Source organism: Chiloscyllium plagiosum, unplaced genomic scaffold (assembly GCF_037043375.1).
Source record: "Chiloscyllium plagiosum isolate Xiang-an unplaced genomic scaffold, Cpla_swu_hap1 HiC_scaffold_7, whole genome shotgun sequence".
NCBI lineage: Eukaryota > Metazoa > Chordata > Chondrichthyes > Orectolobiformes > Hemiscylliidae > Chiloscyllium > Chiloscyllium plagiosum.
The window spans coordinates 78,240,709-78,259,162 of NW_028270145.1; the positions used below are offsets into that span (position 1 = coordinate 78,240,709).

At 42.0% G+C, this 18,454-nt stretch overlaps 1 protein-coding gene across 8 annotated transcripts in view; it reads right to left on the reverse strand.

Annotated features, from left to right (window-relative positions):
- The window catches only part of nckap5l (NCK-associated protein 5-like), a 643,060-nt gene that overhangs the window by 255,624 nt on the left and 368,982 nt on the right, over positions 1–18,454 (reverse strand). For all 8 annotated transcript variants that reach the window (XM_087989196.1, XM_043694058.2, XM_043694062.2 and 5 more), the window contains one exon: positions 14,654–14,797. In XM_087989196.1, coding sequence (XP_087845322.1) covers positions 14,654–14,797 — 144 coding nt within the window. The remainder of the gene's footprint in view (positions 1–14,653; positions 14,798–18,454) is intronic.

Consider the following 18,454-nt stretch of genomic DNA (forward strand, 5'->3'; position numbering starts at 1 on the left):
GACAACCATTTTTGGTCAGTAGTTGTCTGTCTGCAGAAGTATTTTAGTCCATGAAAGATCTCAGGCATAACTATCAGATGGATGGTCATTAAAATTTATCATCCATGTTTACCATTATCATAAACCTTCTACACAATTTGAAATACATAACTTGGAAAAACATCATTGTTCCCTCAGAATCACTGGTCAAAATCATGGCACTCCCTTTCTGAGAGCAATGTGGGTGCACTGACACCATATGGACTGCTCTGATTGAAGAAGGCAACTCATCAGCTCATTCTCAAAGAAATGGGTAATAGGCAGCAATTTTTGATAGTCAAATGTTATTCACTATGGAATCTTCTAAACTGCCTTTCTTTTGAAGTGACAAAATGCTCCAATTTGGCCACAGAGGTCAGAAGACCTGGCTTTGTAACATCTCACGCTTTTGTTATATGCTAAAGACAGACAAAAAAGGTGCATTGTAGACTAATAATATATGTCCTCAAACACCATTGGAAGACATTCTGGAATTGAATAGATCTTTTTGAAAAATAAGAAGGAATTACCTTAACTTTTCAAAGTGGATGTTATAAATTGGTGGGAGAGTAACCCAGAGAAAAAAAAAATAGGTTGATGCTCAAGCAAAGAACACCACAATATTTGGTAAAGAAATCATAATTCTGAGGAGTTTGCAAAATAAAGCAGCTCTAGTTGTCTTTTTCAATTTTCAAATGAGAAATAATGTTTGCAGAAGGCACAAAGAAAAATGAAAACACTTATGTTTCGAATACAAAAATCCTCAGGCCAACAACATCGCAAACTAAGTTCCTTGATAATGAGACCATAAAAGAATGACTTCATGACCTTCAGAAAATCTATCACTCAAACAAATTCTGCAAGTGGCTTCTGGATATGACTTCAGCTGCTGAACTAACTTGAACTGCACTTCAGGTATAAAGAAGAACTTTCACAAGGCCTGCAATGTGCTTCTTCCAAAACAAGACGTCATATGAATGATGAACTATTTCTTTTTCTCCCCTAGCTCACAGAAGTGCATTATTCTTTCCAACTGCTCTTGCCTTGAGTGTATTTGTGTTTGTGTGACTGAGAGCACAAATACCATACTGTTTTATCTTTCTGGGAAGGTACAGAGGGCTGTTGATAGTGATGTGAGGAGCTGGTCAATACAGGAGAATACTAAAATGTTACAAAACATCAACAAACCTGGATGTGCATGGATTTAGGAAATTCAAGTGCAAAACAAAACATTTAGGATGACAAATAAGGAGCTCACATATTAACTAGCAAAATAAGAATAAAAATGGGTAAGAACTAAAGGATCTGATGCAAAATACAAATCAAAGGAGAAACACAGCTAATAAACTCAAAACACAAACTTAAGCCAAACCAAAGGGTTTATTTCTAGGCAGATAAAAATGATAAATAGACAGGCTTTGATAGATTTGTATCAAAACCTGGAGAACTGAGGGTCACCTGACCCGAAACATGAACTCTGATTTCTCTTCACACGTGCTGCCAGACCTGCTGAGCTTTTCCAGTGTTTGTAATTCCTGTGTTTGTTTCTGATTCATACAGCATCAGCAGTTCTTTCAGTTCTTGATCAAACCCTGGTTATTGTGCATGGGTGCATATTATTAAATGGATTTCAGGGTACCAGAGAAGTGCAAAAAAACACTCACAAGCAATGATAGAGCATAGAACAACACAACCCTTCAGCCCACAATGTTGTGGCGAGCATTTATCTTAATCTAACAGCAACCTAACCTACACACCCCTCAATTTACATCCGTCCATGTGCTTATCCAGCAGTTGCTTAATTGTCCCTAATGTCTCTGATTCTACCACCACTGCTGGCAGTGCACTCCACGCACCCACCACACTGTGTAAAGAACCTACCTCTGACATCTCCCCTATACCTTCCTCCAATCACCTTAAAATTATGACCCCGAATGACAGCCATTTCTGCTCTGAGGAAAAGTCTCTGTCTACCTACTCTATCTCTGCCTCTCATTACCCTGTATACCTCTATCAAGTCACCTCTCTTCCTTCTTCTCTCCAGTGTGAAAAGCTAAAGCTCACTCAACCTCTGTTCATAAGGCAAGCCCTCCAATCCAGGCAGCATCCTGGTAAATCTCCTCTGCACCCTGTCTAAAACATCTACATCCTTGCGATAATGAGGCGACCAGAACTAAACACAATATTCCAAGTGTGGTCGCACCAGGGTTTTACAGAACTGCAGCAAAATCTCGCAGGTCTTAAACTTAATCCCTCTGTTAATGAAAGCCAAAACCCCATACGCCTTCTTAACAACCCTATCAACTTGGGTGCAAGATCCTGTTGTTCCTCCTCATTGACAGAATCTTGCCTTTAACTCTGTATTCAGAATTCAAATTTGACCTTCCAAAATGAATCACTTCACATTTATTCAGGTTGAACTCCATTTGCTACTTCTGAGTCCTGCTCTGCATCATGTCAATGTCTTGTTCTAGTCTGTAACAGCCATCGACATTATCTACAACACCTCCAACCTTTGTGTCATCAGCAAACCTACTAAGACACCCTTGCACTTCTTTATTCAAATCATTTATAAAAACTACAAAGAGCAGAGACCCAAGAACAGATCCCTGTGGGATACCACTGGCCACTGATCTCCAGGCGGAATACTTTCCATCCACTACCACTCAGTCTTTTCTCGGCCAGCCAATTCTGTATCCAGACAGCCAAATTTCCCTGTATCCCATATCTCCTAACTTTCTGAATGAGACTACCATGGGGAACATTATGAAATGCCTTACTAAAATCCACATACACCACATCCACTGTTCGACTTTTGTCAACTTGTCTCATCACAACCTCAAAGAGCTTAATAAGGCTTGAGAGGCATGACCTGCCCCTCAAAAAGCCATGCTGACTATCTTTAATCAAACTATGTGTTTCCAAATAGTTATAAATCCTGTCTCTCTAAATTATTTCCAGTACCTTCCTTACCACAGACGAAAGGCTGACTGGTCTGTAATTACCAGGGATTTCCCTATTGCCTTTCTTGAACAGAGGAACAACATTCACCTCCCTCCAAGCAGTCAGTACTACTCCCGTGGAGAGTGAGGATGCAAAGGTCATCGCCAGAGGCGCTGCAATCTCATTCCTCGCTTCCCATAGTAACCTTGGATTTCTCTGGTCCGGCCCTGGGGACTTACCTATCTTGATGTTTCCCAGAATTTCCAGGACATCCACTTTCCTAATGTCAATCTGTTCAAGCCAATTACGTCCACTGTGTTCTCACTATCAAGAAGGTCTCTCTCTCTAGCGAACACTGAAGCAAAAAACTCATTTAGAGCCTCCCCTACCTGTTCAGACTCCAGGCACAAGTTCCCTCCACTGTCCCTTATCAGCCTACTCCCTCTCTGATCATTTTCTTATTCCTTATGGTAAGAACTCCTTTGGGTTTCCCTAATCCTTCCTACCAAGACTTTTTCATGCCCCCTCCCAGCTGTCCTCAGTCCATTTTTGAGTTCTTTCCTAGATACCCTGTAATCCTGTAAAACTGTGCCAGATCCTTGCTTCCTCAACCTTAAGTAAGCTTCCTTCTTCCTCGTGAAGACAACCTTCTCTTCTCTTGTCATCCAAGGCTACTTCACCTTACCATTCTTTGCCTGTCTCAGCAGGACAAAGTTATCCAGCTTTTTAGCTTCCAACCTAACTCCCTCAAATCACTTTTTAGATCTTCATCCCTTTTCTTGGCTATGTCATTGGTGCCAATGTGGACCACAACTTCTGGCTGTTCACCCTCAGAATCTGGTCGACTCGATCAGAGACACCCCAGACCCTGGCATCTGGGAGGCATCATAACTTCCAGGAGCCCTGTTCGCGACCACAATTTCCTGTCTGTGCCTCTAACTACTGAGTCTCCTACCATTATTGCTTTTCTATTCTCCCCCTTCCCTTCTGAGCCACAGACCTGGCTACGATGGCTTTCTGCTGGTAGGCCATGCCCCCTAACAGTATCTAAAATGGTATACTTATTATTGAGCAGGACAGCCACAGGTTAGCACTGCTGCCTCACAGCACCAGGGACCTGGGTTCAATTCCTGCCTCGGGCTACTGCCTGTGTGGAGTTTGCACATTCTCCCCGTGTCTGCGTGGGTTTCCTCCTGGTGCTCCGGTTTCCTCCCACAGTCCAAAGATGTGCAGGTTAGGTGAATTGGCCATGCTAAATTGCCCATAGTGTTAGGTGAAGGGGTAAATGTAGTGGAATGGGTCTGGGTGGGTCGCTCTTTGGAGGGTCAGTGTGGACTTGTTGGGCCGAAGGGCCTGTTTCCACACTGTAAGTAATCAAAAAAAAGTGTTCCCTACATCTTCTGCTTGTTCCCTTTCCAGCTCTGACTGTAATCCATCTACCATTTTCCTCTACCTGAGGTGACACTAATCTCCCTGCAACTCCTCTCTATTACACACCTCCCCCCCCCCCCCCCCCCCCGTCTCCCGAATGATCTGAAGTTCATCCAGCTCCAGTTCCCTAACGCAGTTTCGGAGGAGCTGGAGCTGGCTGCGCTTCCCACAGATGAAATCAGTTGGGACACTAGTGATGATCCTTATCTCCCGTATCCTATAGGAGGAGCATGCAACTGCCCTAACATCCATTCCCACTGTTCTGAATTCCCAAAGAGACTATTGAAAAATGTAGAAACCTTACCGAATCAGCACTTAGAACCTTTTTTTTTGTTTAGAGGAGGAGGATGGGTGGGAGACACTACCTAAGCAGTGTTTTGGTAAAGCAACCACCCAAATATATTACCTCACTTACTCAGCAGTCCCCTGTCCTCTCCTGCTCAGCGTATGCTCTGTCTATTTATATGGGATAGGTCATTAAAGGATTAATTTACCTCCTTGCTCTCACCGCTCCTTCTGCTGCTGCAAAAATGAAGGCCGCTGATTCCATGAGGCAAGTTTTTAAAGAAGGAATTTACCTTCCCAGCAGGCCCCTGTCCTAGCTCTCAAAGCCTCTAGGTGATACCAGGAATTACCTTTATTTCTAACAGCAAAGGACAAAGAGTTTCAGTCTCTTTTTGTTTGAGGGAGCTTCCACTTGTGGGAATCAGTAAAAGTAAAGAGCAATGATATAGGATTGCCACCTAGCTAATAGCAGAAAATTCAGAAGAAACTGGTTTATCGAAAAACATGTGAAAATGTGGAATTTGTAACCACAGGATGTGGTTGGCACATTATATATGCATCAAAACAGGGTTTAAATATTCATATGGAGAAAAAGTAAATGGAACATTATGCTGATGGATGAGAAATGAAAGGAGAAATGTGAATTCTGACAGCACCACTCGGTTAAATGTTCTGCATTGTGTATCGTTTGTAATTAATTCAATCTTTTTGGTGTTTTGTTTATTTCTCTCTCAGAACCATACTTTGTATTGGATCCATCCAACCTCAATCCTGTCACTGTTGGGTCTGAGTAGTAAAGAAGATACCCAAATGAATAAAGTAAAGAACTGTGGATGCTGGAGATCCGAAAAAAATGAAAACAGAAATTGCTGGAGAAACTCAGCAGGTCTGGCAGCATCCGCGAGAGAAAATATTTCATGTCCAGTGATCCTTCAATAGAACTGAATATTCACACAATTTGCTCTTCACAGATGCTATCAAACCTGCTGATCTTCTCCAGTAATTTCTGGCTTTGTTTGCTAAAAAAGATACCCACTTGCTTGTCCTGGTCACTCAGGCTATGAGTTCCCAATTTCATTCACTATGCAGTTATTCAGTCACAGAAATGTACAGATGGAAACCGACCCTTCAGTCTAACTTGTTCATGCTGACCAGATATCCCTAATTAATCTAGTCCCATTTTCCAGCATTTGGCCCATATCTGTCTTAACTTTTCTTAATTACATGCCTATCCAGATGTCTTTTAAATGTTATAATTGTACCAGTCTCCACCACTTCCTCTGGCAGCTTATTCCATACGCGCACCACCCTCTGCATGAAAAAGTTGTTGCTCAGGTCCTTTTTCAATCGTTCCCCTCTCACCTTAAACCTATGCCCTCTAGTTTTGGAATTCTCTACCCTGGGGAGAAGGCCTTGACTATTTAGGTAAAAACAATGACTGCAGATGCTGGAAACCAGATTCTGGATTAGTGGTGCAGGAATCCTGATGAAGGGCTTTTGCCCGAAACGTCAATTTCGCTGCTCCTTGGATGCTGCCTGAACTGCTGTGCTCTTCCAGCACCACTAATCCAGAGCCTTGACTATTTACCCTATCCATGCCCCTTATGACTTTATAAACCTCTATAAGGTTACCCCTCAGCATCTGGCGCTCCAGGGAAAACAGCCCCAGCCTATTCAGCCTCTCCCTATAATTCAAACCCTCCAATCCTGGCAACTACTTTGAAACTCTTTCACAACATCCTTCCTATAGCAGGGAGACCAGAATTGAACACAGTATTCTAACATGACCTAACTAACATCCTGCACAGCCGCAACATGACCTCCCAATTCCTATACTCAATGCACTGACCAATAAAAGCAAGTGTGCCAAATGCCTTCTTCATTACCCTGTCTACCTGCAACTACACTTACAAGAAACTATGAACCTGCACTCCAAGGTCTCTTTGTTCGGCAACAGTCCCCAGGAACTTACCATTAAGTGCATAAGTCCTGCCCTGATTGCCTTTCCAAAATGCAGCTCCTCATATTTATCTACAGTCATAGAGATGTACAGTACAGAAACCCGTCCATGCTGACCAGATATCCCTGCCAATCTAGTCCCGCCTGCCAGCAACTGACCCATATCCCTCCAAACCCTTTCGATTCATATACCCTAAATTGAACTCCATCTGTCACTCCTCGGCTCTTTTGTCCATCTGATCAAGGTCCAATTGTACTCTGAAGTAACTTTATTCACTGTCCACTACACCTCCAATTTTGGTGTCATCTGCTAATTAACTAACTATACCTCCTGTGTTCACATCCAAGTCGTTTATGATGAAAAGCAATGGACCTAGCGCCAATCCTTCTGTCACTTCGCTAGTCACAGGCCACCAGTTCAAAAAGCAATTCTCCACCTCCACCCTCCAAGTAATTTTGCATCCAAATGGCTAGTTCTCCATGTATTCCATATGATCAAACCTTGCTAACCAGTCTATCATGCTGAAATTTTTCAAATGCCTCAATGAAGGCCACATAGACAATGCCCATCACTCTGCCTTCAAAAACCTTCTACATTTCTTTAAAAATGTTCAGTACCGTTAGTGAGACATGATTTACATGCACAAAGACATGTTGACTATCCCTAATCAGTCCGTGCCTTTCCAAATGCATGTACACGCTGTTGCCCAGAATCCCCTGCAACAACTTATCCGCTATTGACATCACCGGTCTATAGTTCCCAGTTTTTTCCTTACTACCTTTCTTCAATAACGGCATCACGCTAGCCAACCTCCAGTCTTCCAGCACCTCACCTTGTGGCTACAATAAAACAAATATTTCAGCAAGGAGCCCAGCAATCACTTCCCTGGCGCCTAGGATGTACCTGATCAGGACCCAGGGATTTATCCACTTTTATGCTTTTTAAGACATTCAACGCCTCCTTCTCTGTAATAAGGACACTTTTCAAGATATCACTATTTATTTCCCTACACTCTCTTTCTTCCATATCCTTCTCCTCAGTAAACACCAATGCAAAATACTCATTTAGTATCTCATCCATATCCTGCAGTTTCAGATAGGCAACCTTGCTGATCTTTAAGAGGCCCTATTCTTTCTTTAGTTTCTCTTTTGTCCTTAAATGTAGCTGTAGAATCCCTTTGAATTTTCCCTAACCCTACTTGCCAAAGCTGTCTCATGTCCCCTTTTTGTCCTCCTGATTTCCCTTGAGTATACTCTTACTGCCCTTACATTCTTCTAGGGATTCATTTGATTCCTGCTGTCTATACCTGACTTATGCTTCCTTCTTTTTCTTGACCAGAGCCTCAATTTCTCTGCTTATCCAGCATTCCCCACAATTACCAGCCTTGTCCATTACATTTACAGGAACATACTGTCTCTGGACTCTCGTTATATTGTTTTTGAAGGCTTCCCACTTTCCAGTCACCTGTTTACCTGCAAATACCTGCTCCCAATTAACTTTTGAAAATTCTTGTCCAATACTATCAAAATTGGCCTTCCTCGAATTTAGAACCATAACTTTTAGATCAGCTCTATCATTTTCCATCACTATTTTAAAACTAATAGAATTATGATCACTGGCTCCAAAGTGCTCCCCCACTGATACCTCAGTCACTTGCCCTGCCTTACTTCCCAAGAGAAGGTCAATTTTTGCTTCTCTCATAGGTACATCCACATACTGAATAGGTTTTCAGTTATTAGCTTAGATTTTCAAGCATGTGCCTCACAAAATAGTTTTAACAGATAATTGTGTAACAATGAGTGTAACTGATGTCAAAGACCGCTAGATGTATTCCCTACACAAAATTATGCCCCCCCCACCCCCCACCATGTGCGTCAATGGTTGAGGTGCTGTGCGATACATGGACCAATATAGGCCACATAAAATTCTCAATTACTGTTGTGGTTCTGTTCGCCGAGCTGGAAGTTTTTGTTGCAAACGTTTCGTCCCCTGGCTAGGCGACATCATCAGTGCTTGGGAGCCTCCTGCGAAGCGCTTCTTTGATGTTTCCTCCGGTGTTTATAGTGGTCTGTCCCTGCCGCTTCCGGTTGTCAGTTTCAGCTGTCTGCTGTAGTGGTTGGTATATTGGGTCCAGGTCGATGTGTTTGTTGATGGAGTTTGTGGATGAATGCCATGCACCTAGAGGCATGGCATTCATCCACAAACTCCATCAACAAACACATCGACCTGGACCCAATATACCAACCACTACAGCGGACAGCTGAAACTGACAACCGGAAGCGGCAGGGACAGACCACTATAAACACCGGAGGAAACATCAAAGAAGCGCTTCGCAGGAGGCTCCCAAGCACTGATGATGTCGCCTAGCCAGGGGACGAAACGTTTGCAACAAAAACTTCCAGCTCGGCGAACAGAACCACAACAACGAGCACCCGAGCTACAAACCTTCGCACAAACTTTGAATTCTTAATTACGTTTATCATGATCTCACAATGTGTTGGTCTAGATCAGTACAAGGATGCTATCTATGGGGCTTCATGTAAATGTAATCAGCAGTGATTACAATTACAACTTTAATTATTCATACAAAGCATTGTGGTCATGTTTATCAAATATGTGTACTGCATGTACATGATAATATCCAATTTTGTTGAAATTTTATGTCACTTTACTCACGTATGCTGTAAATTTTATATTCAATTATTTCTCCTCCATTATCTTGGCAGTTGTTTGGTACAATGATATCAGTGTTGATTATTAATTATAACAATCACTGAGCCTGCCACTGATTCAGATAGAGTGAAGAAAATGTGTCAGTCATGAAAGGTTTAAGGTCCAAATTCCCTCATTTCTCTCAAACCTAATTCATGTATTGCATTGCATGAATCAGATCACTCATATATAGTAGCTCAAAATATTGCTTTCTGAAAGTAATTGTATTTGAATAAATGAAATTGGATATGCAGATCAACAAAAAATGCTGTGTTTAACTTCAATAAAGCCTGAATTTGCAATTAAATTGTGTCTTCCATTACGTCTGGATATTGTAAGGCACTTCACAGCCATTACGAACATTTAACCAATCATCACTGATGTAATGCAAGGCAATGCAGCAACTGTTTTTTTTCTTGGCAAACTCTTGCAAACAGTGAGATTAATGATCAAAATATCTGCATTAGTGTTGCTGGTTGAGAAATAAACACTAGGTAGCACATTATGATTACATGCCTGCTGTTAATTGAATAATGCCATGAATTTTTTTTTACATGAAAACGACAAGTAATATTCACGCCACAAATGTTTCATGCAACAACCATCTCCAATAGAGTGAATCTAAGCCATCGCAATGACATTTAATGGCATTAGCATCACTGAATTCCCATTTCAACATTCTGGGAATTACCTTTGTTCCATTAATGAACTGGGCTAGCATACAAACACAGCAGTTACAAAATCAATAACTAGGAGTTCTGCAATGAGTAATTAATTTCCTGACTCTCAAAAGCCTGTGCACCATCTACAAGACACAAGTCAGGAATGTGATGGGAACAGTCTTCACTTGCCTGCATGAAAGCAGTTCCAACAAAACTAAGAAGCTTGACAACATCCAAAACAAAGCAGTGCACTTATTTGGCACCACATCCACTACCTTCACTATCTACATCTTTTGCCATGAATACAGTGATAACAGTATGTACCATCTACAGGATGAACCGCAGTAACTTACCAAGGCTAATTATAGACCAGTGAGCCTTACTTCTGTTTTAGGAAATGTTTTGGAAAGGATTATAAGAGATAGGATTTATAATCATCAAGTAAGCAACAATTTGATTTCAGATAGTCAACATGGTTTCGTCAAGGGCAGGTCATGTCTCACAAACCTCATTGAGTTTTTGAGAAGGTGACCAAGCATGTGATGAGGGTAGGGCAGTTGATGAGTGGTGTACATGGACTTCAGTAAAGTGTTTGATAAGGTTCCACATAGTAGGCTATTGGAGAAAATGCAGAGGCATGGGATTGAGGGTGATTTAGCAGTTTGGATTAGAAACTGCCTTTCTGAAAGAAGGCAGAGAGTGGTGGAAAATATTCAGCCTGGAGTCCAGTTACTAGTGGTGTGCCACAAGGATCTGTTTTGGGACCACTGCTGCTTGTCATTTTTATAAATGACTTGATGCAGGCACAGGTGGATGGGTTAGTAAGTTTGCAGATGACACTAAAGTCGGTGGAGTAATGGACAGTGTGGAAGAATGTTACAGCTTGCAGGGAGATATTGATAAACTGCAGAATTGGGCTGAGAGGTGGCAAATGGAGTTCAATGCAGCCAAATGTGAGGTGATTCACTTCGGGAAGAATAACAGGCAGGCAGAGTACTGGGTCAGTGGAAAGATTCTTGGTAGTGTGGATGTGCAAAGGGACCTTGGAGTCCATGTACATAAATCCCTGAAAGTTGCCACCCAGGTTGATAGTGCTGTTAAGACGACATACGGTGTGTTAGGTTTCATTGGTAGCGGGATTGAGTTCCAGAGCCGTAGTGTCATGCTGCAACTATACAAAACGCTGGTGTGGCCACATTTGGAATATTGTGTACAGTTCTGGTCACCCCATTACAGGAAGGATGTGGAAGCATTGGAAAAGGTGCAGAGTAGATTTACCAGGATGTTGCCTGGTCTAGAAGGAAAGTCTTATGAGGAAAGGCTGAGAGACTTGGGTCTGTTCTCATTGGAAAAAAGGCTAAGAGGTGATTTGATAGAGACATACAAGATGATCAGAGGATTAGATTGGGTGGATAGTGGAAGTCTTTTTCCTCGGATGATGACATCAGCTTGTACAAGGGGCATAACTACAAATTGTGGGGTGATAGATTTAAGACAGATGTCAGAGGCAGGTTCTTTACTCAGAGAGTGGTAAGGGTGTGAAATGCCCTACCTGATAATGTAGTTAACTCTGCCACATTAGGGAGATTTAAACAATCCTGGGATAAGCACATGGATGATGATGGGATAGTGCAGGGGAATGCGTTTAGAATAGTTCACAGCGTGGCACAACATCAAGGGCCGAAGGGCCTGTTCTGTGCTGTATTGCTCTATGTTCTACATTCCCCATTAGCAATCAATACCACAATCTAAGAGGACAAGGTCAGCAGATGCATGGAAATCCCACTACCAGCAAGTTCCCTTACAAGCCACACAGCATTCTGACTTGGAAATATAACACTGATTGTTCTTTGTCAGAGGGTCAACTTCCTAAATTCCCTCCCCCTAATAGTACTATTGGTGTCCCTACACTTCAAGGACTGTAGCAATTCAAGAAAGTGGCTCACCACAACCTTTTCCAGGGCAGTGTGGAATGGACACCCACATCCAGAAACAAATTTAAAAACTATGGATGATAGCCAGAATACTGTTAAATGTTAAATTCTTGTTTTTAAAATCATAGCACATCTATCTTTGTTTTGCTCACGTATACACTGACCAGGATTAGACTGTTCATTTGTAGGCAGGAAAGCAAGTAGATCTATAAAACATCATAAACAGCATGTGTCCATCACTGGCCCAAGTAACCTCAGTGCAATTTTAATCGAGTAGGTAGTATCTGTTAAGCAGCCTTTCCTTGACCAAATTGAGGTTGTAAAATGGACAACAGAGCAGGATGGCAAACATGAGGACTGCAGATGCTGGAAACTAGAGTTTAGATTAGAATGGTGCTGGAAAAGCACAGCAGGTCAGGCAGCACCCGAGGAGCAAGAAAATCAACGTTTTGGGCAAAAGCTCTTCATCAGGAATAGAAGGGCTTTTGCCCGAAACGTCAATTTTCCTGCTGCTCGGATGCTGCCTGACCTGCTGTGCTTTTTCAGCACCACTCTAATCTAATATAGCAGGATGGACAATCTGACATTGACACAGTGAACAGAAATGACGAGCCCTTTTGACTCCATAAAGTCCTCCTTCGTAACTGAGAGAAAGTGAGGACTGCAAACGCTGGAGAGTTGGAGTCGAAAAGTGTGGCGCTGGAAAAGCTCAGCCAGTCAGGCAGTATCTGAGGAGCAGGAGAGCCGATGTTTCGGGCATAGGCCCTTCATTCAGGAACATCCCTGTTGTGTTTTCCAGCATCACACTTTGACTCCTCTTTAGTAACACCTGGGGACTTGTGCCAAAATTGAAAGAGCTAATTACACAGATTAGTAAGGTGACAGAGTGGCAGCCCTACCCACAATGTCACACCTTCGAGAGGCTTGAACACCACTGTCTCAGGGATACATCCTGTGTCACCAGCAAGACCATGCGAGGTGACACAAAGTTACATGATCGGAAGGGAGTGGCACAGGAAGTCCTCACCAGACTGCATGGTCTTGTGGCAAGGGCAAGGGAAACACCTACTAATTATCACTTATGGCCCTGCCCCTCAACCAGTGAATCAGTACTCCTCTACATAGAACACCTCTTAGAAGAAGCCCAGAGGTTAACAACAGGAGCACAGAATTATTTGGATTGGGGAACCACACTGTACATTACCTAGAGTGGCTGAACTGCTACTTATGGGCAAGAAAGCAGGTGAGTGAATTTAAAAAGCAAGGCACTGTGCCTCCCATCACCAGACCTTTCACACATGACACAATTTTACCAGTTGCAAGAGAGGTGTTGAGTGGCTTAACTAGAGCCCAATTTAGGCAATCAAACCACTCAAACTGCCTAGCACTAAACTAGGCACTGGAAACCATTACTGCTTGAACCAACAAAGTACCGAAAAACTTGACTGCCAGACTGGGAGTGCAACCAGTGTGGAATGAACCCACAAGGGGAAAAAAAATCTACTAGATTTGGTCCTCAATAATGTCCTGTAAATGATAGTACAGGGACAGTTCTTGCAAAGGTGAAGTCCCATCTTTTCACTGAACACATTGTCATCATGTTGTACAGCTCTATCACTGTACTCAAAGGGATAGATTCAGAACAAATCTGGTAATTCAAACTAAGCAGATGCTTTGGGCACTGTCAATAGCAAATTTATGATCTTCTATTCCAGCATACATTCCACTCTATGTTATTATCAATTATCAAGTGAACTGATCAACCTGGTTCAAGAAAGAGTGCAGGAACTGTGTATCTAAAGGTGGTGTCAACCAGAAAAGCTATAACACAGGAATATTTGTGTGCTAAATAGTGGAAGCAACATACCATAAAGACAGCTAAAAGATCCTACAACCAAATCATTTCTAAGCTCTGTAGTCCTGCCACATCATGTCACCAATGGTCGTGAAAAACTCACTGAAGAATATCTTCATTCTCAATAATGAGAGATTCCAACACTTCAGTTCATAAGACAGGCTGAAGTATTGGCAATTATATTCATCCAGTCATGTTAATCGGTCTGTGCCACCTTCTGATGTCTGCAGCACTACAATTGCCAGTTTCAATCAAATTAATTCATTTCACACGATTCCAACAATCAGCTGAAGACATTGGGTTCCTTAAAAGATTATGAGTCCTGGGAACGTTCTGGCAATAGTATGAAGACTTGAATTCCAGAATTAGCTGCACTCTCAACTAAGCTATTCCAGCACAATTACTACTTTGACATCTACCAACAAATGAGGGAATTTAACCAAGTATGTCCTTCCCATAAACAGCAGACTAAATCTAATTTGGCCTATTACCATCCCATTAGCTTTCTCTTGATCATCTGCACAATGATAGAATACATCAGTGACTGTGCAAACAAGTAATATTTTCATAGCATTTGGGTTCTTGGCTACTTGGTTACTGACTTTACCACAGCCATTACTCAAGCATAGTCAAAATAAATAAATGGACATTTGTACATGCACCCACATGTCTTGAGTAAATCTGCCATGGGGAGCTTGGCAGAATTTTTTTATTGGGGTTTATCAGACAGTGGTGTTAGAAGTGGTAACAGGTACGTTTCATTTGACATTTAAAATTGCTCATGTGCTAAATCAGCAATTGGTGCGAGACATTTGGTCCAACTTACTGGAGACAAACTTCACCATTTGCTTACCTCTAGTGTTCGCAATCGTTCCAAAAGGTGCACCGTTCTTTCTTGTTGCACAGTACTACTTGCACTGTTTGAATACTGATCAGTCGCTACATTAATATCTGCTGCTGTCTCCTTGCAAGCTGCTGCTTCTTCTGACAGTTTACCCTAGACATCAGAATAATAAAAACATTTAAAATAAAGTTTCAGCACTGGACACCAAACAATTCAAATATATTACCCTCGGATTCAATTTAATGCTCAGCAGATCAACAACATTTGCATTTCTGTCATGGAATCTACTTGGTAAAATTACATCTATATCGGACCAAAATTCACTGAAATAAAAGAGATGGTATTTATAGGGGCCTGAACAATGTGGTCCTGATGAAGGTTCATGCCTGAAGCATCAATTCTCCTGCTCTTCCGATGCTGCTTGACCTGCTGTGCTTTTTCCAGCTCCACATTTTACCAACTCTGGCCAGAAAGCGATGAATTGCCAAGTAAGGGAGTCTGCAGCTTTTTAAATACCTTTCTAGTGCCACAAACTTGCCTCATTAATATCCAGTTTCTTAACTTACCAAACCCGCTGAACCATCTGGACAGTAAGAAATCTCAGGTCAAAAGTGAGGACTGCAGATGCTGAAAACCAGAGTTTAGATCAGAGTGATGCTGGAAAAGCACAGGTCAGGCAGCATCCGAGGAGCAGCAAAATTGACATTTCGGGCAAAAGCTCTCCACCCTGGAGGCTTCCTGCCTCTATTCCTGATGAAGGGCTTTTGCCCGAAACGTCGATTTTCCTGCTCCTCAGATGCTGCCTGGCCTGCTGCGCTTTTCCAGAACCACTCTCATCTAAACAACAGTAAGAAATCTCAACCTGTAAACCAGAGGGGGTAGCTGGCGACTTCAGGTTGTCACATGCTTGCAAGAACCTTTGTTTTGGAAACTGAGCACCAACATGTCAAGGTATGTTCCATGGGTGCCAACCAGAGGGACCTCAAGTACATGGACATTGACATCTGACAAGTGCCAGCCTTTAAGAACACTCATGACACATCTCTGATCGACTTGCAGCATGCTTCTGAATGTTGTTCCAGATGCAATGAATCTAGCTCATGGACTGACCAGGCTGCATCGCAAGGGTGTTCACTCGCTCTCATAGTGCTCACTCAATGCATATTCACCTTATCCCTGCCTTGCCATGCCTTTTTTTTTGTGTTTTGCAGCCTCAGCTAATGATACAGGATTATATTACTGCCACAGTGCTGTGCTGATTATCACTGATACAGGAAGCCATGAAATTTGTCATGGTTGTCAGCAGGCCTCAGTCAAAGCAAGGGAGATATAGTCTTCACGCAGTGGGTCCCAACAAGTAAGTCAAGTGTAGCTTTCGGTGACTCGGTCAGCCAACCTCCACACAATGCTCTCCACATAATGGGTGAGAAGCTGAATGCCTGGCAGCCAACCACTTTTCCTGTTACTCGTGGCCAAGGGGAACTGTTTTCCTCCTGGAATAACAAAGAAGCAGGTATCAAGGGAGATGAGAGCAGGTGGTCCAGCTATTGCAGTGTTGGTGGGGAAGGAGGAGGGGTGAGTGAGTAGTTATTACAGATGGCACATAGAATTAGTTGTGACAGTGATTGTGATTGGTGACAGTGATTGAAGGAAGACATTGCAGCCAATATTGAGGGTGGTAGAGCAGGAGCCTTGGTGGGAAGTGGTACAGTAGCAGAGACAAACTCAAAGTGATATTGATTCTGGTGGTAGCCACAGGCCAGGCTGGCATGGTCTGGTGTTGTGGTCTCCTCTAAACCTGGGGGAGAGGATGTCCTCCCTGAGCACCACACCTTCCAGCAGGACATTCAGGCCCCTGTGTACAAAACAAAGCATCAAATACTCCTGATCTGCCAGGTCCAGGCATGAACAGTGCAGGGCTGCTCCACATTGATAGAGTCCCTCTTGGCACACTAGCACCTGGTATGTTGATCAATTCCATGACTTCCCAATAATGGTGTGTCGTTCCATGACCAAGGCATGGTAAAGTGGTGATTTAATCAAATGAGGGAGACACCATAGGGGCAGCTCAAGTAGTTAATGAGGAGAATTTGGAAAGACATGGTGAGAAAATGTGCAAGACTTCATAAAAAACTCACTGTACCTAGCACTTAGCCAAAAAAGTACAACATGCAGCCCAATGTGACTGATGCACAATATTGCTAATGTGTAAATCAATCAGAAAATGACAGTTGGGAAAAAAAAGTCCTGTGAAAATGGCATATTTTCCTTTACCTTCCCACGAGTTTGACAAAATGGGAAATTGTCCTAACTTGTTGTGTTTAATTGTCCATTAGACACAATAAGTTAGGACTAATAACTAAGTGTAAGCATCCTTATAAATAAGGTAATTAATGATGAGTGCCAATCAACATCTTTCATCTAGAAAATGATTATATGAACTAGTATATTGCCATAGAATTTAATAAATGCGAAAAATTATATTTTAAAAAATTCACTTGGCTTTCTCCTTTTATCTTGTTCTTGGTTTCACTTTCAGTACCTGATTTGACATTGAATTTATCCATTCCAGCTCTATTCTTCCTCAGTCCTCATTCTGATAACTTTTCTCATTGTTTATGGAGATAGGCTCGGTCATTCTCAAATGGCTCAGAAGTCCTGTTGCCTTTGCCACACTTATAATTTCACGTCTCCATCAACATTTATGGCTGAATGATGTAAAATGCCCACTTAAACTGGGCATTCTACAAAATACTCTGAGCCACCAGGTGTAGGAACATGAAATATAAAATTCTTCCCTCCATGTTCTGACACAAAGCAGAAACAAGTATAACATACAGTTTTCAGACACAGGAAACGTGATAAAAAAAAGGTGCCTGCAAGACAACATTCACTTCAATTGACAACAATATATTTTAAAATTAAATTTTAACCTTACGTGTTTATGTTAGTAATTTGTGAGTTATTTAAAATCATGTTTCAACTGACCATAGACTACAGCATGAAAGTAACCTTATATTAAATTAGCATCTAACTTACAGAGGTCAAAGAATGCCTTGTAGGGGAAATGGATGAATACCACACTGGTGCAGGCAGTGCAGGTCGTTTGTATTTGTGGATAAGCCATCTTGTCAAAATGGTGTAAAAGAAGTGGCACTTAGGGTTTCTGTAATTAGGTGTTGCACAATACTGTTAATGTGTAAATCAATCCGAAAATGACGGTTAGGGAAAAAAAGTCCTCTGAAAATGGCATATTTTCCTTCACCTTCCCACGAGTTTCACCAAATGGTTTCACAAAAGGCTAATATGGCAAACTCAGCTTGATGACAATATAAAAGAACATAAGAACTGGGAGCAGAAGTCGGCAATTCAACCCCTCAAGCTAGCTCCACCATTCAATACAATCATGGTTTATCTCACCAAGGTCTCACCTCCACTTTCCTGCCCTCGCTCTGTAACCCTTCCACCCTTTAATGATTAATGTCTATCTATCTCTTCAAATTTATTCAGTGTCTAGCATCCAACATAATTCTAATTTAGTGAATTCTACAGATTTACAACTCTTTGAGAGAAGTAATGTCTCCTCATCTGTTTTAAATCTGCTATCCTTTATCCTGAAACTATGACCTCTCATTATAGTTTGTCCCAGGAGAGAAATTATCCTTCCTCCATCTTCTTTGTCAATCTCCTTTCGCATTTTATATACCTCAATTAGATCTCTTCTCAGTCTTCTCATGTCTAGACAGTGCAGGCCTAAACTTCTCAATCTCTGTTCAAATCCTTTACCTCTGGAATAAATTGAGTGAACTT